Source organism: Coenobita brevimanus, chromosome 40 (genome assembly GCF_032717465.1).
Source record: "Coenobita brevimanus isolate Jiangsu-jjx chromosome 40, ASM3271746v2, whole genome shotgun sequence".
Taxonomy (NCBI): domain Eukaryota; kingdom Metazoa; phylum Arthropoda; class Malacostraca; order Decapoda; family Coenobitidae; genus Coenobita; species Coenobita brevimanus.
Window position 1 is genome coordinate 12,979,977 of NC_136993.1, and position 25,548 is coordinate 13,005,524.

Here is a 25,548-nt window from a genome sequence, read left to right on the forward strand (position 1 = left end):
CAAACATTCACAGTTAATTATTGCACACACACACACACACACACACACACACACACACACACACACACACGCACATGGCTATATAAAGTAAATATATATATATATTATTATAATTGACCTTCGTTTCCGTCAAGGAAAGTACAGCTTGGTAAGATATGGAGAGTGAGAGAACTGTAGAAAGAGGAAAATAAATAAGTGGAAACAATGGATGTAAGATAGGTTTGTAATGAGAGAAAGGGAGAATACACAGAGCATTAGAAACTGGTGAAGTGATTATATAGGTAGCGTTAGCCAGAGTCTCTTGTGCCCCGCTCCCTTGGCCCCACCAACTCACCCATCGGCCCGAGTAGGACTTCTGCGAGGACAGGGTCAGGGTCCTGGAAGGGAAACCAGTCTTGCCATGCCATCAATGGGTAAACATGTCAGGCATTCTCGCTAATTGAAGCAAGAAAACTTTTATTTTTTTTTTATGCGAAGAAGAAGGAACCAAATGCCACGAGCCCGCAATTATTGTTCCTTCCAAGAGAAAAACAAAATACAAGAGAGAGCCAAACTCAAGATCCGATCATTTCGAGATGCCTGGACACACTGCATTTGAAAGACTGGAGATCATAGGAAGCAGGAAATACAGACAGAGGGAGACAGTTCCAGAGCTGACCTGTTGCAAAAATGAAGAACTGGGAGTAACGGTTAATTCTTGCATTAAAGAGTTGGACAGAAAAGAGATGAGAATTTGCTGCTAGACTGGTGCTATGCGCCCATCGTAGAGGCAGTTCAGAGGAGCAGTGACCACTGAAGAAGCAATAGAAAAGAGATAAAGATGCAACAGTGAGACGAAGAGACAGAGGTTGAAAGGAGTCAGTAACAGGAGGAGAGTTAATAAGACAAAAAGCCTTTGACTCCACCCTGTTGAGAAGAGCTGTATGTGGGGAGCCACCCCACACATGGGAGTTGTACTCCACAAAGGACAGATAAAACCCCTGTATAGAGTCAAAAATTGTACAGGGGTAAAGAAGGAATGGAGTAGGCTTAGCACACTTAATCTCTTGGAAGCAGATTTTACAAGAGATGTAATATGATCTTTCCAAGATAAGTCCCGAGAAAATGAAACCCCAAGCATGTTCAAGGATGATGCAGGATTAAGCTCAGTATTATTAAACATTAGTGGGTATACCTGTGGAAGATTTTGTCAGATTGAAAGGTGTAAAAACTGAGTCTTTGATGCATTAACCCGTCACGTCCCGAGCCTTTCCGCACCTATGACATCCCCCAGTCCCGAGCCTTTTTGGAAAATTTTTTTTTTTTATGAAACTTCCGCTTAGGTCGAGAAACTATGGAAAATCTTGAAGAAAGTTGTCTCTGCAGTCTATAAGTGGTCTATACAGGTGCGGTTTCCCCCCGCAGGTATCGTATTCTGTAATGGGCTGGATATGCGTAAACGTTTTCTATGGTAAGGAGTAATGGGACAAACAACACACAACACCTCTACATTTATTGAATTTGTACTAATAAACAATAACAGTAACAATATAATGGATTTCAGACACATATATAGGAAAAATAAGCATTGTACCATCGCGCGAGCATAGCGAGTTAGGTCCGAGTCGTAACATGCTATCTGCTAATTTTCTGTTATGAGTCTACCGATCATTTTTTCTACTTGTATACTTCTGTTTCAATGACAATTTACTAATTACAACTGTTTGTAAGTGATTTCAGATGTTTTCATTCATTTTGATGACATGCAGCATAAGTTTAGCGCACATCAGCTTAGTAAGCGCACTCGCTATGTCTCGTATTTCAACATACCAATTTGTTTTATCACTTTCTAATTATTTTCCCATTTACATAGAACCTTTCCCCCACCACTGTGAAGGTTTTCAATTATTTTCATTCATTACGAGGGCATTTAGCGATATGCTAGCGCCTATTCACGTAGCAACCACGATCTCAAACACTCGTGTTTCATCATCTACTTTATTTATTCACTCCAATTATATTTTCCCACTTACATTACACACGTTTACACCCCTCCAATGCACTGTACATACTTACTGCCATTATTTATTCAAGTGAGCGTGAGAATATCGCCTGAAAATACCCTCGCAAGGAATGTTACGTCATACATAATACTCACACACTTATATACTAATTCACGCACACACTTATATACTAATTATTCACTTTATCACTTGCTGACTTTTATTTTGACTAATACGTGCCTTATTCATTCGAGTAGGCGTCAGGAAATCTTATCTTTATAGACACGCTATGAATATTTGACTTAGGAAATACATCATCATATACAATAATTTGAACTTATATTATACCAGTAAGAATGTCACATAATAGAAAATATATAATAAGGGGTCGTATTTATTGCACTGAGCGACAGAATATCGCATCAAACAACCCTCTCTATGTAAGTTTCAACTTAGGGCAGATTTATATACTTACACCCAATGTTTGCACTTATGTTCTACCCGTAGGCACTTTATACTAATATTTGGCGATCCACATGACTGATTTTTTCACAGAGCGTCTGTCTGTCGCATTTACATCATAATTTCTGCGTCCTTTCGCAATCACACCATGCTAAAATTGCAGCAACGTGTGGTATTCACTAAAACATGGGTGAATACACAGACCCACGTCACAATGCACGCACTCATAGCGGGTGTCCTTCCTCTGTGTCGTGAGTCGCACCTGGGAATTACTGCACACGTGACACCTGCGCTGGGGCCTAGGTCTGTTGGGCTGGGGCGGGATAGGAGTGGGGAAATGGCGGGCGATATTCTCTGGGAAGTGTGGGTAATAGGGGCAGTGCGGGGGCGCTGTTGGGGCCTTTCAACCGCATATTTTGCAAAGATTTCTCGTGTGAGCTCCCTCACAAACCCTTCAAAGGTTTCCTGAACTCCTGTGGTCATGGCGTGAAGGTGGTGGCAATTCAGAGCAGTGATATCTAGCAAGTGAAAGAACAGTTTCTTATACCACTTCATCGTGGTCCTGGCACACTCTACCGTCGATATCATGGAGTCTGACTGGTCCACGAGGCGCATGTTTATATTATGGTCCATGACACATTCAGGTTTCCAAACACGACGCCTGCTCTCGCTATGGTAATCAACAGAATCAGTACGGTGCATCAAGGGGCGGTGAACCGTGGACAAGAGGCTTACTTCTCTGTTGTGGTTCCACATTGTTGCAAGGATGTTGTTTGCTTTGAAGAAGACAACCTCACTCCTTGCAAGTTTCCGCCCTACCTTGACCATGTGACGCCGGTTCACCTTTACGGTTCCACATACTCCCGTTTCATGTCTGTGAAGATAACGAGCGAGAAGAGGGCTAGTGTACCAGTTGTCGAGGTAGAGAACGTGACCACGATGAAGGTAGTCTTGTATCATCGTCTTTACCACTGCTCCAGAAAGTCCTATACTTCGATCTTCTATTATGTCTGTCTGTGCACCGGTGTACAAGACTATGTCTTGCACGTATCCAGTCCTACAGTCACACATAACAAAGATCTTGAACCCAAAACGGTGCCTTTTGCTGGGTATATACTGTCTGAATGAAATATTGCCTCTCCACAACACGAGACTCTCGTCTATGACGAGATCTCTATAGGGATAGAATGAGGATCGAAAGGTTTGCCTGAGGTGATCAAAGACCAGCCTAATTCGCCTCATTTTGTCCGTGTTGTTTGCATTTGCAGGGTCATTAGCATCATAAAAATGGAGGCGACTTAGAATTTGTTGAAACCGATTACGGCTCATCACTTGACCAAATATGGGGGTAAACATAACAGGGTCCCTAGTCCAGTAAGCAGGAATTCTATTTTTCTTATTATACCCATCAAAAGGACAAGGGCAAAAAATAAGAACATTTCTGGAATGGAGACAGGGTAATCATAAATCATTGAATGCCTACTCCTTGTTCCCAATCTTTCACTTTCTAGCCGCTGGCCGCTTGCAAACAGGTTTGTTTGAAGCACGATCTGATCAACGAAGGCCTCACTGAAAAAAAGGTGGAAAAAATCCAACCTGCTTGAATTGCAGTGAATACCTGGTGCAATGCAGCCAGATCGCCCATGCTCAGTGAAGGGGTGAATGAGGGGAGAAAAATCACTCCCATCCTCCCAATCCCACGACACAAATCCCTCGTCCCCATCACCGCCTTCGTCTGGGTGGGGAGGAGATCCTGGTTGGGGAGGTTGGGGAGAAGGAGTACGGAGGGCTTCCCCACTGTCACTCCTCTTCCCTCTGCCTTTACCCTTTCCCTTTCCCTTACCCTTACGGCCTTGAGGAACATTAGGGGGCTGTGGGGATGAAATAGTTTGATATTGGGGAGCAGAAGACGTGCTGGGGAGTGGTTCCTCCCCACCTTCCCCCTCCATTACCACACCACGTGCTCTCTCACGCAACCTTGCTCGACCACGTGTTAGGGGATATTGGGGAGCATAAGACGTGCTTTGGAGTGGTTCCTCCCCACCATCCCCCACCCTCACAACCCCACGTGATAAGGAACGCACCCGCACTGGCCCACGTGATCCACTCTGCCGCCTCACACTGCGTAGGGAGAGCAATGACTCACCCACCTCACTCTCACTTTCCCTAATCCCAGGAATGTCCATTTCACTCCCCACTCCCTCCACTACACTTCCTACCGCCCCAAACAGAATGCTTGGCCCATACCTGCTTAGACGACGTGGTGTGCGCTCTGGGCCACGATGCGTAATCACCTCCCACCCATACCACGTGGCAGCACGTCCCACGTCTCCGTCCTCGTCCTCGTCCTCGTCCTCAACCTCGAATTCGGCTTCCAAGGCACGCTGGGGATAGGGATATGACATACCACGTGCCTTCTTTGCCTCCTGCCCCTCTCTAGCAGCACGGTAAGTCACGTAGTGCCGTTTCCTTGGTGACGGAACTTCCTCGTCACTGCTGGTGGTTTCTTCCTCGTCTGGCTGCACATAATCTTTGTCCATCTCCTCGTCATCCAGTGGGGAATCACTGTCGCCGGTAAAGGTGTCCAGGGCGACTTGAATTTCGCTCTCTGAGAGACCTCTCTTAGCCATGTCTGAGCAGGACCGTGGCTACCAGGTGAGTGGACGAGTGGCGGGCTAGCGCGGGTCGCGCGGGGTCGCCGAGTGTCCCCGCCTGGTGGCAGGTAGGGGAAGGTCAGGCGAGGGTACGTACCGCAAATCAAGCGCGTAATTTGAAAATTGTCGAAATTATGCACATTGCAATTGCACGACGTACTGGTACGTCGCCGGGACTGGCAAATGCAAATCGTGGTGACGTACCCATACGTCGTCGGGACGGGGCGGGTTAACAACAACCAGATTATTTTTACCCCAGTCAGAGATACGAGCCAAGTCAGACATTAGGTGTGCCATAGCATCATCCCTTGTTTATTGACATAACTGCTGAGATGGACGTTGCGGAAACCGAATGGAAAGGTGAAGGGTGGAGTCATCAGCATATGAGTGGATAAAGTTAGATGTACAGCTTAGAAGGTCACTGATGAATAAAAGGAAGAGAGTTGGTGATAGGACAGAGCGCTGAGGAACACCACTGTTGATAGATCAAGGAGAAGAATGATGGCTGTCTACAACATCGGCTATAGAACGACCAGAAAGAAAGCTAGAGATGAAGGCACAGATAGAAGGATAAAAACCGTAAGAGGGCAGTTTGGAAATTAAAGATTTATGCCAGACTCGATCGAAAGCCTTTGAGATGTCAAGTGCAATGGCAAAGCTTTCGCCAAAGTCCCAAAAGGAGGATGACGCAGAGTCTGAAAGGTAGGTGAGAAGATCGCCAGTGGAGCGTCCCTGACGGAACCCATACTGACGATCAGAAAAAGGTTGTGATAGGAAAGATGCTTCAAAATTTCTCTATTGAGAACTGACTCAAAAACTTTTGAGATACAGGATGTTAAAGCAATTCGACGATAGTTAGAGGGTTGGGAATGGTCACCCTTCTTTGGGACTGGCTGAATAAGAGCACTCTTCCAGCAAGAAGGAAAGGTACAAGTTGATAGACAAAGGCGAAAGAGTTTGCCTAGGCAGGGTGTAAGCACAGAAGCACAGTTCTTGAGAACAACAGGAGGAACTCCATCAGATTCATATGCCTTATTGGTATTGAGACCTGTGATGGCAGAAAATACATCAGCTGAAGAAATTTCAATGTCAGCCATGAGGAAGTCAGAGGGGGTAAGTAATGGAGGAACAGCACCGGAATCATCTGAGGTAGAATTGGAGGAGAAAGACTGAGCGAAGATATCTGCAATATCAGTAGAAGAAATAACTACAGAGCTATCAGAGTAGAAGAGAGGAGGGAAGGATGATGAAATAAAGTTGCTAGAAAGGTTTTTGGCAAGACACCAGAAGGAGCAGGAAGAATTCGAGTTGGAGAGTTGAGATAATTTAGTATGGATGAAAATTATTGTTAGCAGAGCGAAGAACAGAATTAGCACGATTCAGAGTAGAAACATATAAAAGATGTGCTTCAGGGGTGGGTTGGCTCCGGTACCTTTTATATGCCCTCTCCTTGTTGCGAACAGGATTAGAACAAGCGTGATTAAACCAAGGCTTTCTTGCATTAGTCAAAGGATATGAGAAAGGAATGTATGCTTCCATGCCCGAGAAAATAACCTCCGTATTGCGCCAGGCACACTCATATGGCCCCCGGCCATGGAAGCAATAATCATTCCAAGGAAAATCAAAGAAGTACTGCCTGAAGGCCCCTCCCAATCTGCAGCTCCAAAATGCCACTGTCGACGTATCTTTGGAGGGTCCACAGGCCGTACCCGAGCGATAGGACATGTTAAGGTGATAAGGCTGTGATCAGAGGAGCCCAACAGAGAGAAAAGATTAACAATGTAAGCAGAAGGATTTGTTGTAAGGAAGAGGTCAAGTATGTTCGAGCTCTCTCCAAGGTGGTCAGGGATATAGGTAGGGTGCTGTTCAAGCTGCTCTAGGTCATTAAGGATAGAAAAGGTATAGGCTTGTTCACCAGATGGATCAGTGAAAGGAGTGGAGAGCCAAAGGTGGTAGTGAACATTGAATTCTCCTAGAATGGAGATTTCAGAGAAAGGAGAAATGGATAAAATGTGTTCCATCATAGAAGATAGTCAAAGAATTTTTGATAGCCAGTAGAATTAGGAGATAAGTACACAGCACAGATATATTTAATCAGGGAATGACAGGAAAGCCGAAGCCAGAGAGTAGAGAATTCAGAAGAGTCGAGTTCAGGAACACGAGAGCAAGATAAGTCTTTGTTTATATATACACAACAGCCACCTTTGGCTTTGAAATGAGTATAGAGAAAGTAGGAGGATACAGAAAAGGGTCTGCTGTAAGTTGCCTCAGACAGCTGAGTCTCAGTTAGAAAAAGGTGAGGTTTAGAGAAGGAGAGGTGGTGCTCAACAGAGCGAAAGTTAGAGGAATGGCCACGAATGTTGCAGAAATGAAGAAGAAGAGAGTTAGACAGTGGTTCCAGGCATCTTGAGTCGTCACCGGGATAGGAGTGTAAGGTGGGGGCATTTATGGTCCCCCCCCCGGGGACTCCGAGGTCACGTGTTGCGCTGCCATGATTTTTTGATTTTTCTTTTTTTTTTTTGGAAAAGGAAGTTTAGTGTGTACTGTGCATGTAGTTTGGTGCTGACCGTTGGAGAAATTTGTAATGGAGAGCATGCTGGCCTACTCTCTGTGTTACTGAGACACTGAAAAAGTTCAGCAAAAGGGGATGGTCGGGACCTAATCCCAAGGCCTGATGAAACGAGAGCTCCAGCTCTCCCTGTCATCAGCCTTCCATCCACCTTAACCCCTTAACAGCAATTATACCTTTTCCATTTACCTAGGAGATATGTTTTGTAGTAAAGGATGGAAAAAAGTACCAAGGAACGTCATCGGCCTGAAAGGTTTGTAAACTAACGAAAGTTCCCTCTATGAAAATAAAATGGGGTACATTCTACAAAGAACTTAGTGTTTTGACTTTTTTCCTTAAATTTGGTTTCCACACACGCACACATACACACACAACCCTTTTCCCTCTATTAGATTTCAATGACTTTACGTGTATAAACTCAAATTTCTTACACAGCATTGTTAGTGCAAATAATTATTAGCTACATGCTTTTAAACTTTTGTTAGGGAGACAACACGCACATACTCTCTCTCGTTATAAATATTGAGGAAAAGCAAACTTGGCTGTAACTCAAGTGAGCTATTTTTAATTTCTATTATTATCCTGACTTATCTCGTATTACTACTGTACCCCCCCTCCCCCGATTGAAAAATGGAGGGGACATTTCCCTCCTTCCCCCCCATGGATGACCCCCATGTGTCCATCATAGGAAAATACAAATACATATACTGTAATCATTTTGCTATAGCCTAAGGACAGTATTATGATGCGACTGGTGGAATACAAGTTATGAAGGATACTGTACTGAGTAGGAGAAGCTAGTGACATTTCGTTTTCCTACTTCAGTATTCGATCCCTCTAATTTTAAGGATGTTAATGAAGGAAATAAAGAAGGAAAATTACAATATGGTTATAATAGTGTGGTATAACTACTAGGGTGAGAAGTGGTTGGAAGAAGTTCAGGGAGCTCTTGCCTCTCCTGACATTGAGAGGACTCTCCCTACGTGCTAAGGGGTCTTTGTATGCAGCATGTGTTAGGAGTGTAATGCTGTATGGTAGTGAGACCTAGGCAGTGAAGGAGGAAGATATTCGCCGGCTCAGACGTACAGAAATGACAATGATTAGGTGGATGTGCAATGCGTCCCCACGTCCAAGGCCTGGAGGGGCTGGGTTAACGATGGAAGAGTTGAGAGGTAGGATGGGACTGGAGTGTATTGGTGTTGTGATGAGGAGAGGGAGATTGAGATGGTTTGGACATATGGAGAGGATGGGGGATGATAATTGGGTGAGGAAGGTGAGAAGTGTTAATATTTGGGGTGGGGTTATGAGGGGTAGACCGAGAAAGACATGAGACGAGGACATTAAGTGTGACCTCAGGGTTAAAGGACTGAACAGGGCGGCTGCAATGGATCGAGCAGCGTGGACAGCTGCCATTAGGTGACCAAGGCCGACACATGTAAGCATGTTGGAGCCTTTAAAAACGAAAACGAAAACGTAACCTGCCAGACATGACAGATAGAGGACTTAATGGCGGCACAGCTGTTGGTGGGCTGGTTCTTTTCAAAATGATTTTGATTCAATTAGCAAATTTTAGTTTCCTTTGTTATACACAAATGAATTCAAAGGAAAAGAATATAATACGATACTATTTCGTGGTAAGGCTCATTATTCTATCAAAATGAAGAATAATTATCTCAGCCAATCAGCAACGAGTAGAGCTAGAAGAGGGCGGGGAATTAGTAATGGGCGGGGCACAAGAGACTGGTTAACGCTACCCGTATGGTAAGGAGATAAAGAAGGTAAATTCCCGAAGACAAAGTCTGAATTTCTTAGCGGGGCTGAGCTGGGAGGGTATTGTGTCTGTGCTCTTGAAGCCACGATTATTAGCTTATTTAATAACCGAGGTATAATCCTCTCTACCTGACGGTGTACTTCTGTTGGAGTGATGTGCACGCCCGGAGCAACCTCTCTCCCTCTCTCTCTCTCTCTCTCTCTGATACAGAAGACGTGTCTATGTGCAGGGATATAAACACAATATATAGCGGGATCATTTGAAAGGGCGTTCAAAATGCCGCAATTTATGCAGTCAACACAGTTTTGATACAACCCAACGGAGAGTGACAAATTACAAAATCCATAATTTACGTGCCTGTGCCACTACTGAATTAAATGAGAAACAGCCAGGGAAGTAGGTAGCGGGAGTACTGAATAACGATTTAGTGCAAGTTATTCATTTTTATTCCAACATGTGCAGTTTAACTCCTTCACATTTAAAGGACACAAAGATTAATAGAATGGGTGCCAAACCTGAGACCAGAGCAAAACTAAGAAACCACTGTCCATGATAAGGGTCATTCAAGATTCCTTCTTCCTCCCATGTTATACATGCTATAAAGCATGAAAAGAGAGATGGGAGCAGGAAATGAATCAGAGAATATACCAATAATGCCGACTGCATCGTCCTCGCACACACGGGAATTCGTTGGGGGAGAGTAATAAATCACTCCGTACTGGGGTGAGTGGATGGATAAAAAAAAAGAAAAAAAAAAAGAATGAAGTGGAAAAGCTAGAGAACCATATGATTATCACAAAGAGCAGCCAGTAATTAAGCAACACATCTATTCACATACCATTCCAACCTTAGAAATTCTCAACATCTCAGAGACCAAACGATCCACACCAAATTGAGCTTCCTAAGGTCCGTAAGATAAATCAGGGTATCAGTTATTCCCTTAAATCTAGCGTCGCTGCTTTTATCATGTTTTTGTTATTTCTGGATACTTCCATTCAGTTTGGGATAGCCCTGTCATACTGAGGGGGTTAATGAAGGATATATCTTTCTCCTGCAATTCTGAAAACCTCTGCTTAACTAAGTAAGGTGTCTGGAAGTAGTACGAATATATTATGAAACAATTCACCGTAGCGAAAAGGTTAATTTCTGTTTATAACTTTTTTGTCTGGTTCCATCACAGCTCACTGAATGCCAGAATCGGTGAAAGATGAATCAGTTTTGTATGAGACAGAGAGAGAGAGAGAGAGAGAGAGAGAGTACTCTCAAATTAATTATTAAACTGATACCTTACCTGTCTTGGGTTAGGTAAAGAAACAAGTATGCTTAATAGTGGTGAGGTTAGGTAGGTGGAATCCACAGCAAACAGCAGAGAACACTGAGCGATGTCACTAAGAAGCACCCTCTCCAGCAACGCACCCAGCCACATCCATTCTCTCTCCTCCACGTCCACCAGATTATCTCTCTCCACCACCGTCGCTTCCCTCTTCCTACTGACAATAACATGCACGGTGTGAGTCCAGTGTCTGGATACAAAGGGGAAAATACATAATTTTCTCTTTTTCGCTTAACCCCTTAATACTGACGAATTTTTAGTATGTAATAATCCTGAAATGGGTATTTGGAACACGAGAGGTTACATGCTAGTGTAATCTCTTGAAGGGAACAGTCTGAGAGTGATGGCAACTTTCTTGCAATAGAAACAAAGTAAGAAGTGGATATGGAAGGGACCAAATGGTGAAAAAAAATTAGATATATTTCATCTTCACAGACAAATCACATGCCGGGAAAGTGAAAAATGTAACTGCACTGAACATAGTGTATGTGTGAAGCGATCACAAATAGGTGAGAAGCCAGGTAATACCAGATCTCAGAAAAAAAGAAAAGAAAAAAAGTTAAAAAAGGGAGAGACTAATCCTAAGGGAGCAACAAAACCTTATTGTAGTGAGGGAGAAGGCGCAAGATTTAGCCTGCTAAATGAGAATTAATAGTCGCGGTTGATGGATGAAGTAACTACCAACTCAGAGGAAACGAATGAAAACTTCACGAGAACAGTAAAAGAAGTAGCTTAAGAAATAAGAGGCATGAAACCACAAGGACAGCAGCAAGATTTAGAAGTTACAATGGAACTTCTAAAGCAAAGAATTAGCGTGACTGTAAAGAAAAGATCACACTGAAGTTCCGTTAACTGAACTAAAGAAAAATATCAATCTATCTATCTGTTGCCAGACGCCTTAATCCCTTATACGGGGTGGCCACAAACAAATCGCCTCCACGTCACCATATCCCCCGCCATTTCACTGCCCCACTCCCAATTCACACCCCCTCTCTCTCAAATACCTCCCCACTCCATCCCCCCATCTCATCCTTGGCCTTTCCCTCCCTCTCTCCCCCTCCAACTCACTCACATACACTCTCTTCATTAGTCTCTCACTCTCCATCCTCTCCACATGGCCAAACCACCTCAGTGTGTTCCTCCTAATGCTTCCCATCACGTCCACATCCACACCACAAAGCTCCTTCACATCCTCATTTGTCAGTCAGTCTGTCTCTCCACAGGCTCCTCTCAAATAGCTCATTTCCACCGCTCTTACTCTTGACTTGTGTCCCTCCAGCAACGTCCAAGCTTCACTTCCATACGTCAGAATTGGTATCACAATACTGTCATGTAATAGCTTTTTCACTTCCATTCTCACTTCCCTGTTTCTTAACACTGCCTTCAAGGAATCAGCAACCTTTCGTCTTTGTTGTACGCTTTCAAGCATTTCACCCTCTTAACTTTCATCCTTACTCATCACACAACCCAAGCACTTGAATGTACTCACATTCTCCATTTCCTCACCATCCAACCTCACTGTACATCCACTGACTTCACCTCTCTCGAAGACCATACCTTTACTCTTCCATACATTCACCTTTAAATTCCGTTTCTTACACACTCTCCCAAACTTTCACCAAACCTTGCAGCTCCCCTTTCGTCTTCACTTAACAACACAGTATCATCTGCAAACAACAGTACAGGGAGTTTCCAAACACTGCCCTCTCTCATTAGGGCTGCTCCAACATCCACATCCAATATGAAGAAAAACGAAGATAATCGAAAGTTTAACATAAACAGAATTGAAGAAATATTTAGGAAAGGAGGTAACCTAAAGCCAACGATGCGGAGGATTGATACAGGATGAAATAAAATGTTTTCTCAGAGACTCTCATTGAGAAGTAACGAACAACAGAAATGAAGTGGTCAAAATAGCAAAAAACTGTATAGCTAAAAAACTTAACAAGAGCAGTACCGTGGTCGGAGAGTTAGTTCAGGCTTGTGAAACATTTGACACTGTCATCCCCAGCGTTACAATGAAGTAAAGAGTGCTTTGAGAGCAATGAAAATGATAAACTAACAGATGATGATGGTATCACTGCTGATCTTACTGAAGATATAGTTGACTTTGCATTAAATTTGCTTCAAAGATATTCACGAAATGTATAGGAGTCAGAGTCGTTCTCAGATCTTGGAAAATGCATCTATTATTCCGCGTCACAAAAAGGTGACGTCAAGGACCTGAAGAAAATCCATTTAGTCATAAACCTGTTGTGTACAAACTTTCAAGACATTCTAAACAAATCGATTTACTCCAACCTTAGATACAAACCAGCCAAGAGAACAAGTAAGGTTTCGAAGAGGTTACTTGACAACAGACCATATTCAAGTTATGAGTGAGGTGACTGAGAAAACCAGAGTATAGGAAACTTTGTGCCTGGTATTTGTTGATTATAAGAAAGTACTTGATTAAGCTGAAACAACTGCAGTGATGAGAGAAATTGAGAACAAGGTGTAAAGAAACTTATGTCAGAGTACTAGAAGAAACCGGCCATCACAAAACTTCCTAAGGCAGCTAGAAAAGCCTAATAAAGAAGGGTGTTCATCAAGGTGACACAGTTTCACCCAAATTATTCACTGAATCCCTAGAGGACGTTTCAGAAAATTAGGTTTTGATGATAAAGGAATTAACATAAAAAGTGTGCAAGTGAATGATCAAAGAATTGCAGATAATGTTGTCCTCTTCAGTCAAACAGGATAGGAACTACAAGAGAATATGGGCGATCTGAACAAGGAGAGTCTGAAGGTAGGCTTGAAAATGATTATGAAGGTGGTTATATTTAAAAGATACGTTTGTACCCATCCAGTAAATACAGGAGATAGACAACTAGAATGTGTTGAGGAATACATATAACTAGGGTAGGCAGTTCAGGCAGGGCCAGTCCACGACAATGAAATGAAGCGTAGAACAGGAATAGGATGGAGGGTTTCCGGCAAACTAAGTAACTACATGAAGGATAAACAATTACCATTATGCCAGAAAAGGTTCTATAATTAGTGGGTCCTTCCAGCTCTGACTTAAGGAACTGAAATTTGGAATCTAATAAAATCCATGGAAAGTGATTTTAGGAGTACTCAAAACGGAATTGAGAAGACTATTTAGAGATAACATGGTGAGTTAAAAAGTCAGCTTCCTGGACAAGAGTACAGATGAAAGTAGGAGATATAATCACTGCAATAAAAATTAAACAAAATTGGATGTGGGCAATACACGTCCATCGAAGAAGAGACAAAAGATAGACATCCGGGGTAACCAAGTGGCGGCCCAGAGTTGGAGAGAGATGAATAGAAAACAGAAGACAGAATGACGAGATGAGATTCGGAGATTCGCTGGGACTGAATGGAACAGGTTAACAGCCAACCGGCCAAAGTGAAAAAGATGGGAGAGGCCTTTTTCCTGCAGTAGACTGACTCAGGTTGATGATGATGATGATGAAGATGATGATGACGATGATGAATTTTTCGTATCTTTAAAAGATTTCATTTAGTCTCGGATAGACTTACTGAACCGAAGTTAGTTATGGCCTGATTTAATCCGTTTTTTTATTTTTTCCAAGCGTGTGTTCTGATGTGTCGTTTTTTCTATGATTCCCAGCTTTTGACTTGCCCATATTAACCCGTGGATTGCACAATTACTTTTTTTTTTTTTTTAATCCCACCCCGTGGTGCCCCCCAAATGATTTTTTGTTTTAGTTTTTTTTTATTATAAACTTGAAGATAAACATCCAGGGCATCACTTGGCGAAAAAAAAAAAAAAAAATCTCCGTCTTTGCGGAGTGCCATGCATGTTTGCGTAGGGGTGAAGTGGTGAACAAATTTTTAAAAAATCATTTTTTGTTTATTATAAACTTGAAGATAAACATCCATGGCATTATCTGGTGAAAAAAAAAAAAAAAACTCTCTCCATATTTTCGTTGCGCCATGCGCAGGTTTGCATTAGGGTAGAGTAGTTAGACGGGATGCAAGGCCACTGGAAGGTTAGCACAGCCCGAACTGTGGCACGCAACACAACGCTTCCCAGCCTGAGACGTGGCTCGGAATCCTTGGGTTAATCCTTTCAGTCCAAGGACATATTTTCATTATACTCTTGCTATCTTCAAGTGACTGTATTCAGCTAAGGGGGAGAAATCAAGTAGTAAATAGATTAACGAAGCTTGTATCCAAACCCTCCAAAATTTATGAATTTAAGTTATGTAATCACGGTGGTGAATCCAATATTCGTAGGCTCCTATGACTCACTATCAGATTAATATAATATTTAAGCATTAGTTGGAATAGGTTACTAGAGATGGCACTACATGGAAGGGTTATTGCTGAGAGAAATAACACTCCTAAACTCGCGTACATTCTGTCAGCTGAATGGCATCGCCTGTCATTAGTTAAAGTAGAAATGGACAGTAGCCCCGAACATGATACGGTTAATTAGCACATTATATTCATAGTAGCATAATTACTCATGTTCATCTGGGGTTCGAGAACTTATAAAAATGTAAATCACTCTCTTCAGGAATCTTAAACTTTAACCCAGAGGACGTAATTTTTATTGAATTTTTACCGCCAGATTATTTTGCTCAACTTAGCCACCATACAGCATAGGGTTAATGAAAGGTAGAGCTCATTCCAACAGTTTAAATGAATATCCTGAAGCGAGTAAAACTATAGATAATAATATTAAAATCGTTGGTATAGTATCATTAGTTGTAGACCCAGGTTCATTTGAAATGTGATCCCAGTGGACTGCAGGTTTAAGATTCCCCTCTCCTGTAGCCCAGTATCCTCCTTCTGAGGGAACAGGGAAATAATTGAGGGATGTTTGTATAACAAGGAAGTTGAGCCCTCTGCCACATCAGTGTCACTACGTGAAGGCATCAGTTTCCTGACTGTGTTAACCCGCGGCGTCCCGTCACCGTGAATTAACGTCCACACGTTTTGTCACTGCTAATCCCGTCGAGGTACATAAACGCGAATCAATTGCAAGGTCCCTAATTTTCAGTTTTCAATTTTCGTGATTTTTTGTACATATACACGGGACACCTTTCTCTACAAGATGCCAGGCAGGGACAATGCCTTACCCTGCATGACCTCCTCCCCCCCTGCATGCCATTGTCTCAGCAATTCACCTGTTATCAGTGACCTGGCCAGTAAAGCCATGTCATGCCACAGTACGAAATTCAGGGCCAGAGTGATTCCCCAATCGATGACAATGTGGAGGACAAACTTTACATTGATATTAGAGGAAGAAACAGTCAGAAATGATGATCAGATAATGTGGCAAAAAAAGGTCAGGTATGGTGATGAGTTAGTGAGTGAAACAATGCTTATAATGCCTATATTACTGTTTGAAAACCAATATACTCTCATACTACATATAAATTCATACCAAGTAAATAAATAAATACCGTTTATGAGTGGTGTGAAATAGTTACCCTTCCATAGAACTCGTTTTCTTTGGTGCCAGCCTGTTAGAAAACCCAGTAAGGTAAGGAGGTACTCCTACCTGTATCAAGTATTTTAAACCTCAGGTGAGCGATTTCACTATGAATTTTCGATGTTTCTCACCAAAAGCGGAGGTTTGAGCCAAAAAAAAAAAAAAAAATGGTTGGGATTGGGGGGAGTCAGTGGTGGAAAAGTGGTCGGGATGGGGCGGGTTAATCAGACAAAGAAGAGTCTAATGTAAATTACTTGTTCCCTTTCTCCGCAGGAGATATAAGGCGGCTTACAACATTAATCCCTTAACAGTAACGACATCAGAAAATTCTGTTTTACCCCCTTTGAGGTGTACGGCAAGGCTAATGCAGTCCATGGGTGTGTTTCTCGAACATATTTATGATTGACTCCCATTCGTCACTATTCCTGTTATGAAGGAAGAACTAAAGAGGCATGGGAAGATTGTTCACGGCACTGCCCTTGTGTTTCCTGATTAAATAAATATATAACGCTTGATGATGCTCCTCCCATAACCAGTATTTCTTTTCCTGGGAAGAAGACTTCACTCCTTTTCCTTCATCCTCCTGGAAAACAAACCGGAGTTACTACTGAGTATCAGTAGTAAGTCCCTTTGTGAATCTGGTTCCTACTCATTAAAGGATAGATAACCAGTTTATTTTCCTTGGTGGCATTACCTGATCGAAAAACCTCCATTCACCTCTTGAGGATCTGACTAATGCAAGGACGTCATTCCAACAAGAGTAAGGACGAATGCCATTTCCATCTTTCACCGGGTGTCCTGTGTTTTACATGGTTCCATCGAACCTGTGATTATTATTATTATTATTATTACTCAGTCCATTTTTTAAAATTTTCTCTCCCTCTTACTCCATCTTTTGGTTGGCACTGTCAACCTAGTTATTCATATGCAACCTTTTCTGCAAAAAGGTGCGGTTAGCCCATGTCTGTTTCAGCTTTTAATTTGTGATGATGGTACTGAAGAGCGATGTCTTCTCGCGGTGTAACTAATGTAAGTCATTCCATTGTCCGGTTACACAACTATCCCTCATTTCCCTCCTAATAGCCCCAAAAGGAGGACGGTCGACTTTAGGAGCTGGGAAACTTTAGCCAGCAGTCTACCAGGGATTTCTCAAGAATCTAGGCCACATCATTAGTAGCAATTGTGGAGAGACAGACAGACAAACTAGGAAGTCAAGGAAGATTGTGGTGGTGATGTGAATGTGACTGAAAAAAATTAAATAAATATTTTGAGGGGTCATTTGCAGAGCTTGGAGAACAAGAAACTGACTGTAAGAGTGTATATGAGTGAGCTGGAGGGGAAGAGGAGAGGAAGACCATAGATGAGACGGAGGGATGAAGTAGAGAGATATGCTAGGGAAGGGGGTGTGAGTTGAAGAATGGGCAGCCAAATGGCAGAGAACGGAGTGTATTGGAGGCGATTTGATTGTGGATATCCCTCACGGGATTAATGCGTCTGACAACAGAAGATAGTGATAAAATCTCTTCTTTCTTCTACTTGCTGCAGTGCAATTAAGCAACCTAGAAAGTAAATCGAAAGGTGGGATTCGTTACGTGGATCTTCTGCTTCAAGAACAGACATATTACATAAATGCAATATAAAATTCTTGCCCGATTCAACCTTGAATAGACCACGTTGTGCTTCTAAGAGCCCCTTTTAACGCTTTCAAGCCCCTTGTAACTCCTGAGTTTAATAAGTATTCTGAGGTTGCCTGGAACAAAATATGTTAGAATTACTTCGATTAATAGTGACAGTATAAACTTTTTGTATCATGAATCAGTTCAACGGAATATATTTGGTGAAACTGTACGGAGTACTACACTTGTCCCGAGCGCAGGAGGGATACCTGCATGGAATACGACATTTGCCTCGACCATACAAGCGGTAGATGAGGATATACGGTTCAGTGTGTTTCAAATTAATCAGAAGGATTTCATATGTTTAGTCTGAGACAATGACAACGCATATAATGCTGAGCTGAATAATTACCGAAAACATACATGTGTATGCAAATATATGCAAGTTTCGTGCGATTCACATTTGGGATAAGTGCAACACGGCAACTGAGGCACGCCTTGATTGTCGCCCAAAAGTTCTGACCAACCTTCCTCAGAGTCTCAAATGATACTTGTTGGACGAATCTGACGACATTCAATGTGAGTTAGACCTGTGTGGCGAGGTTTTCAGCGTGTTATTATTGATCTCCACCTATGGTAATAGGTGGAAGTCTTTGTAGTCATTATTATTATTATTATTATTATTATTTGCGAGCGACAATACCAAATTTAGTCACAGTTTGGACCCCCGACATATGTACCCGAGTGAAAGCTTTATCGCATGAGCAAGAAATGGGGGCAGGGATCGAGAGGAAAACTATAGTACAATAGCGAACTTTTTTAGATATAGCCAATTTTGAAGTTACAAGAAAGATAGACACCAACTTGGAAATAGCATAAAAATCCTCGATGATTATCATTTTATAGACAACCCATAATTCCCAATAGTTTTCCCGTAAATCGAGGAAACAATTTTTTATAAGGCAGACTAGTGTAACAGCTGGCTGTTCAAGAAGTAACGGTCTAAGGTTGCATGAGCAGCGCAACAGTATTTTCCGACGACTGCTGAGACCAACCAGTTTTTGCCTTTTCCAAACAAATAATACCTCCTGTTTGGCTTTATTTGTGGGGGAAATTTTTGACTGTGATTAAATTTAGTGTTCGAGCGAGCGATGCGAGCGAGAACAATTATATTTATTATATTTTTCTCCCGTCACTTTTCGTCTCCGATTTTCGTCATGCTTATTGATGATGTAAAGCATCATGACCCAATTACACTGACCCAGTTTCAGTAACCATGACCTACTTTTCGAGGTCATAGGTCCAAATATGTTTAACAATAATGAATTTTCAACCTCATCTTACTTCAAACCTATTATAGGTACAAGAGCATGGAAGGAAATCCCGTGACAAAACTATTTTTCAAACATTTGTATGGAAAAAATTTGAAACTCATTCATACGTGACATTTCGACAATTGGGAAACCCCAATTTTCAATTCAGAGGAAATAACTGGAACATAAATGAGGCGTTTGTGGCCCTAGAAGTCTTACCTGGTCATAGATTAGGTCTGTATACTTTTTAGTGGCATTTTCACCAACAATTTAAGTTAAATAAATGAGTTTCAGTGACCTTGACCTAATTTACAAGGTCACAGGTCAAAAAATGTCCCAAAATCATGAATTTGCAACCTCAGTTTACACCAAGACAATTATAGATACATGACCATGGAAGGAAATCCCATGATTCACATTTGTATGAAAAAAATTATAATAATAATTCTTGCGTGAAATTATATTTCACACACCAGTTTTCTCAACAATTTCAGTTGTTCCATGTAGGAAAACCTAAAACAGATGTGAGACACTTCTTGGCTCTAAAAATTTTGCCTAGTCTTGGACCAGGTCTTCATACTTCTTGGTGGCACTTTTACCAACAGTTTTTGATTATTACAAAAAAACGTAAAACAATATTCGTATATGAGATCAGTAACTCTTTCAGACAATGACAGACTTAGAGCTACTACTACTACTACTACTACTACTACTCTATTACGACTGTCTCTACTGTTACTGCTACTACTGTTACAACTATTACAAGTTATGCTACTTTTACTTCTTCTATTTCTATTATTATTACTCGTATTATTATTATTATTATCATAACCCCACACCGGTGGTGAGTTATATTGTTCTTCTTTTTACTATTATTATTATTATTATTATTTCTTCTTACAAAGAGGTAAACTGCTTTAGGAGTAGACTGTAGCACCAGTCAAGCATGGCAGTACTCCCAAAATGGAGGGAAAGCTGGTGAGAGAGAGACCTGGAAGTCCCCTTAAATCATCCCTCGGGACTAGTTCCTGACCATCCCTCTTTGCTGAACTTTTTCAGTGTCTAAGTAACACAGAGAGTAGGCCAGCATGCTCTCCAGTACAACTTTCTCTAACTGTCAACACCAAACAATATGCACAGTACAGCACACACACACACACACACACACACACACACACACACACACACACAAAATGGCATCTCAATATATAGCCTTGAAGTCCCCGGGGGGGGGGGAACCATAAATGCCCCCACCATCCTCCCCTTTCCAGGTGACGAATAAACAAGTTGCCCGGAACCACTGTCTGAATCACTTCTTCATTTCTGCAACATTCGCGGCCTTTCCTCTAACTTTCGCTCTGTTGAGCACCACCTCTCCTCCTCTAAACCTCACCTTCTTTTCCTGAGACTTAGCTCTCTGAGGCAACTGACAGCAAACCTTTTTCTGTATGCTCCTACTTTCTATATACTCATTTCAAAGTCAAAGGTGGCTGTTGTGTATATGTATGCAACGACTTATCTTGCTCTAGTGTTCCTGAACTTGATTCTTCTGAATTCTCTGCTCTCTGGCTTCGGCTTTCCTGTCATTCTCTGACTAAATATATCTTCGCTGTTCACTTATCCCCTAATTCTGCTGACTATGAAAAATTCTTCAACTATCTTACTAATACGATGGACCACATTTTATCCATTTCTCCTTTCTCTAAAATCTCCATTCCAGGAGATTTCAAAGTTCACCACCACCTTTGGCTCTCCTCTCCTTTCACTGATCCACCTGGTGAACAAGCCTACATCTTTTCTATCCTTAATGACCAAGAGCAGCTTGTACAGCACCCTACCCGTATCCCTGACCGCCTTGGACAGGGCTCCAATGTGCATGATCTTTTCCTTACAACTAATCCTTCTGCTTACACTGTTTATCTCTCCTCTTCGTTGGGCTCCTCCAGTCACAACCTTATTACCTTAACCTGTCCTATTGCTCCAGTATGGCCTATGGACCCTCCAAAGAAACATCGACTGTGGCACTTTGGCTCTGCAGATTGGGTGGCCCTTAGGCAGTACATCTTTGATTTTCCATGGAATGATTATTGCTTCCATGGCCGGGAGCCATCTGATTGTTCCTTGCACATTACAGAGGTTATTCTTTCGGGCATGGAAGCATACATTCCCTTCTCATATCCTTTGACTAATGCAAGAAACCCTTGGTTTAATTATGCTTGTTCTATTGCTGTCCACAACAAGGAGTGAGCTTTACTAGGTACCAGAGACAACCCACCCCTGAATCATCTTTTTTATGTTTCTGCCCGGAATCGTGCCAAGTCTGTTCTTTGCTCTGCTAAAAATATTTTCATCCATATGAAATGCTCTCAACTCTCCAACTAAGTTTGTTCCCGTTCCTTATGGCTTGCCAAAAACCTTTCTAACAACTTTACCCCGTCATCCTTCCCTTCTCTTTTCTACTATGATGGTTCTGTAGCTATTTCTTCTACTGATTAAGCTCAGATATTCTCCTCCAGATCTACCTTAGACAATTCCGGTGCTGTTCCTCCATCCCTTTCCCCCTCTGACTTCCTCATGGCTGACATTAAAACTTCTTCAGCTGATGTATTTTCTGTGGCCTCAATACTAACAAGGCATATGGGCCTGATGGAGTCTCTCTTGTTGTCCTCAAGAACTGTGTTTCTGTGCTTACACCCTTCATAGGTAAACTCTTCTGTCTTAGTCTATCAACTTGTACCTTTCCTTCTTGCTGGACATTTGCTCTCATTCAGCCAGTCCCAAAGAAGGGTGACCATTCCCAACCCTCTAACTATCGTCCAATTGCTTTAACATCCTGTGTTTTAAAAGTTTTGGAGTCAATTCTCAATAGAAAAATTTTGAAGCATCTTTCCTATCACAACCTTCTTTCTGATCATCAGTATGGGTTCTGTCAGGGATGCTCCACTGGCAATCTTCTCACCTACCTGGTCATCCTCCTTTCGGGACTTTGGTGAAAGCTTTGCCATTGCACTTGACATTTCAAAGGCTTTCGATCGAGTTTGGCATAAATCTTCAAAATCCAAACTGCCCGCTTACGATATCTAACCTTCCATCTGTGCCTTGATCTGTAGCTTCATTTTTGGTCGTTCTATAGCCGCTGTTGTAAATGGTCATCGTTCCTCTGCTAGATCTATCAACAGTGGTGTTCTTCAGGGCTCTGTCCTATCACCAACTCCTTTCTTTTAATCATCAGTGACCTTCTGAGCTGTACATCTAACCCTATCCGCTTGTACACTGATGACTCCATCCTTCATCTTTCCAATAGGATCCCGCAACATCCATCTCATCAGTTACTTCAACAAACAAGGGATGAGTCTATGGCACACCTAACGTCTGACCTGGTTCATATCTCTGACTGGGGTAAAAATAATCTTGTTGTTAATAATGCATCAAAGACTTAGTTCTTACACTTATCAACCTGATAAAATTTTCCATAGGAGTACCCACTAATGCTTAATAATATCCTGCTTAATCGTGCATCATCCTTGAACATGCTTGGGGTTTCATTCACTCGGGACTTATCTAGCAACAATGATATTACATCTTTTGTAAAATCTGCTTCCAAGATATTAGGTGTGCTAAGCCGACTCCATTCCTTCTTTATCCCTGCATGGTTGTTGATTTTATACAAGGGTTTTATTCGCCCCTGTCTAGAATACAACTCTCATGTGTGGGGAGGCTCCCCACATACAGCTCTGCTCAATAGGGTGGAGTCAAAGGCTTTTTGTCTCATTAACTCTCCTCCTCTTACTGGCTTCCTTCAAACTCTGTTGCTTCGCTGCACTGTTGCATCTTGAACTCCTTTTAATCACTACGCCAATGGTCGCTGCTCCTCTGAACTGACTGCTTGCATCCCTCCACCTCTATTTCAATGGTCACTGCTCCTCTGAACTGACTGCTTCCATCCCTCTACCTCTATGACGGGTGTGTAACACCCGTCTAGTAGCAAACTCTCATCCCTTTTCTGTCCAACTCTCTAATGCAAGAGTTATGTTACTCCCAGTCCTTCATTTATGCAACAGGTCAACTCTGGAACTGTCTCCCTCTGTCTATTTCCTGCTAGCTATGATCTCCAGTCTTTCAAATGCAGTGTGTCCAGGCATCTCGAAATGATCGGATCTTGAAATTAGCTCTTTCTCGTATTTTGTTTTTTTCTTGGAAGGAACAGTTGTGGGCTCCTGGCCTTTGGCTCCTTCTTCCCTGCAAAAAAAACAAAAAACAAATGGCCCACTTTTAAAGCTATGGCCATCATTCTTTGCCATCTGAGTCCCACGGCTGGTGGCTTCATGTGACCCAGGATTATTCAGTTTCTGGTATTGGTTTTCTATATACATAGAAAGGCTGCTAATAATAGTCTATTCATGGATTCTCAAAAAACGTTAATGGTACAGCCTTGACATTTTTGTGGGACATAACCAAGGTTGCAGAGCAAGTCTGAATTGACTATGGGCCCATCTGGACCAGTAGCTAAATCACCCGGTGTCATTGGAAAGTATTTTTGGGTCATTGTGTCCCCAGTTTAACCCATGGATTGCACAATTATACATTTTTATCCCACCCCATGGTGCGCAAAAAACGAAGGAAATTTGTTTTTTTAGTTTTTGTTTATTATATACTTGAAGATAAACAACCAGGGTATCCTCTGGTAAAAAAAAAAAATAATCTGTCTCTCTTCGTCTTTGCATAGGGCCATGCGTAAGTTTATGTACGGAGATAGTGAAAAAATGTTTTTTTTTTTTTTTTTTTTTGCTTATTATGAACTTGAATGTACACATCAATGGCATCATCTGGCAAAAAGAAAAAAAAGGTCTCTTTCTCCCTGTCTTTGCATAAAGCCATGTGTAAGTTTGCATAGGGGTCGAGTTGTTTACAGTGACGTATGGCCAGAACAGCATGAGTTGTGGATCACAATCCACGGGTAAAAAAAAAAAAAAAAAAAAATGAGCTACAATCACAAAACTTGGGTCATTCATAGAAATTGATATGCTGTGGCTGGCTACCAAATATGAATGACCTTGATGACCTGTACCCCAAGGTCACAGCCAAGGTCAAAGTTCAAAATATGCTTATATATACTGGAACACTATTCAATGCGCATTGAAATCACCAGCTCCATCGATTGGCTTTGGAGAATATTTCGACCCCTGTGGTCGAACTGAGGAAGAAACTGGATGACCTTGTCATGTGGTGAAATGCTAGCTACCAAGTATGCCCTTGACCCAAAATCCAAGGTCACAGCCTATGTCATAGCTCAACTGAAGTTAAAAAAAAAAAAAAAAATAGAAATGAGCTACAATGACCAAACTTGGTACATTTATAGAACCTTATATGCTGTGCATGGCTACCAAGTATGAATAACCTTAACTCAAAACTCAAGGTCACAACAAAGGTCAAAGTTCGAATATTGCCTATTTTTATGTACTGAGATCATATGTGCAGCATGGATGATGATGTCATGATGTGAGTTGCTGAAATTGCTAATGGCAATTTCTGTTTTCTAGTTTTTATTATTATTATTATTATTATTACTACTACTACTACTACTACTGCTGCTACTACTACTACAACTACTCTTAATTGTATGGGCCCATATTTAAACCAAAATGTTTGTCCATCCATGTGCCTGTCTGTTCTGAATAGAAATCTAGGGGGATGCATTTAGAGTCTCAAAACATCCCCAACAAGTATAACTTTTTTAACACGAATTTAAATGTGAACATTTCAGTTGCTAAAGTGGCACCCCTGACGATCATGAATAGAACTAATAATCAAGTCAACATGATGGAAACATGGTATCCAGTTGCCATAGAGTATTTATTTTTATTTCTGCAACCATATCAATAACAGCTACAACAAACCCAATGAGTGGACAGACTGGTTAGGTGGGCAGGACGAGTGAGGGAAGTGGGTAGGGAGAGTGAGCAGGGTTAATTGGATGGGTTGGAGGGTGAGTGTGGTGGGGCAGTATGGGCAGGAGGGTAAGTGACATAGGGCAGAATGGGTGAGGTGGGTGTGCAGGGTTGTTTGGATGTGGTAGGTGAGTAAGCAGGCAGAATGAGTGAGTGAGTGGGTGAGGAGTGGGTGGGAGAGTGGGTCGGTGAACATGGTGGGTGGGATGGGTTGGTGGGTGAGTGGGTAGTAGGAAAATAGGTCCACGGTAGGAATAGGTTCAGGGGCAATACACTGAAAGGGAAATGGGCCCTAGGAAGAGCATACAGTACCTACTATAAGTTCAATAGGTTCAATGAGAAAATGGGATCCAGGGGTCTTCTCCCACAGGGTGAGTGATCATCCAGGGTCCCAGGTAATGCCAACATGCACGATCCTGTGGTTTTACCT

General features: G+C 42.0%; 1 protein-coding gene across 1 annotated transcript in view; it reads right to left on the reverse strand.

Moving 5' to 3' along the window:
* The window catches only part of LOC145396959 (uncharacterized), a 58,300-nt gene extending 35,977 nt beyond the window's left edge, over positions 1-22,323 (reverse strand). The window contains exons 1-2 of the mRNA XM_080270192.1: positions 22,256-22,323; positions 10,730-10,961 (exon numbers count right to left, since the gene is read on the reverse strand). Of these exons, the coding sequence (XP_080126318.1) occupies positions 10,730-10,961; positions 22,256-22,323 (300 nt within the window). The remainder of the gene's footprint in view (positions 1-10,729; positions 10,962-22,255) is intronic.
* Between the last annotated feature and the right edge of the window lie 3,225 nt (positions 22,324-25,548).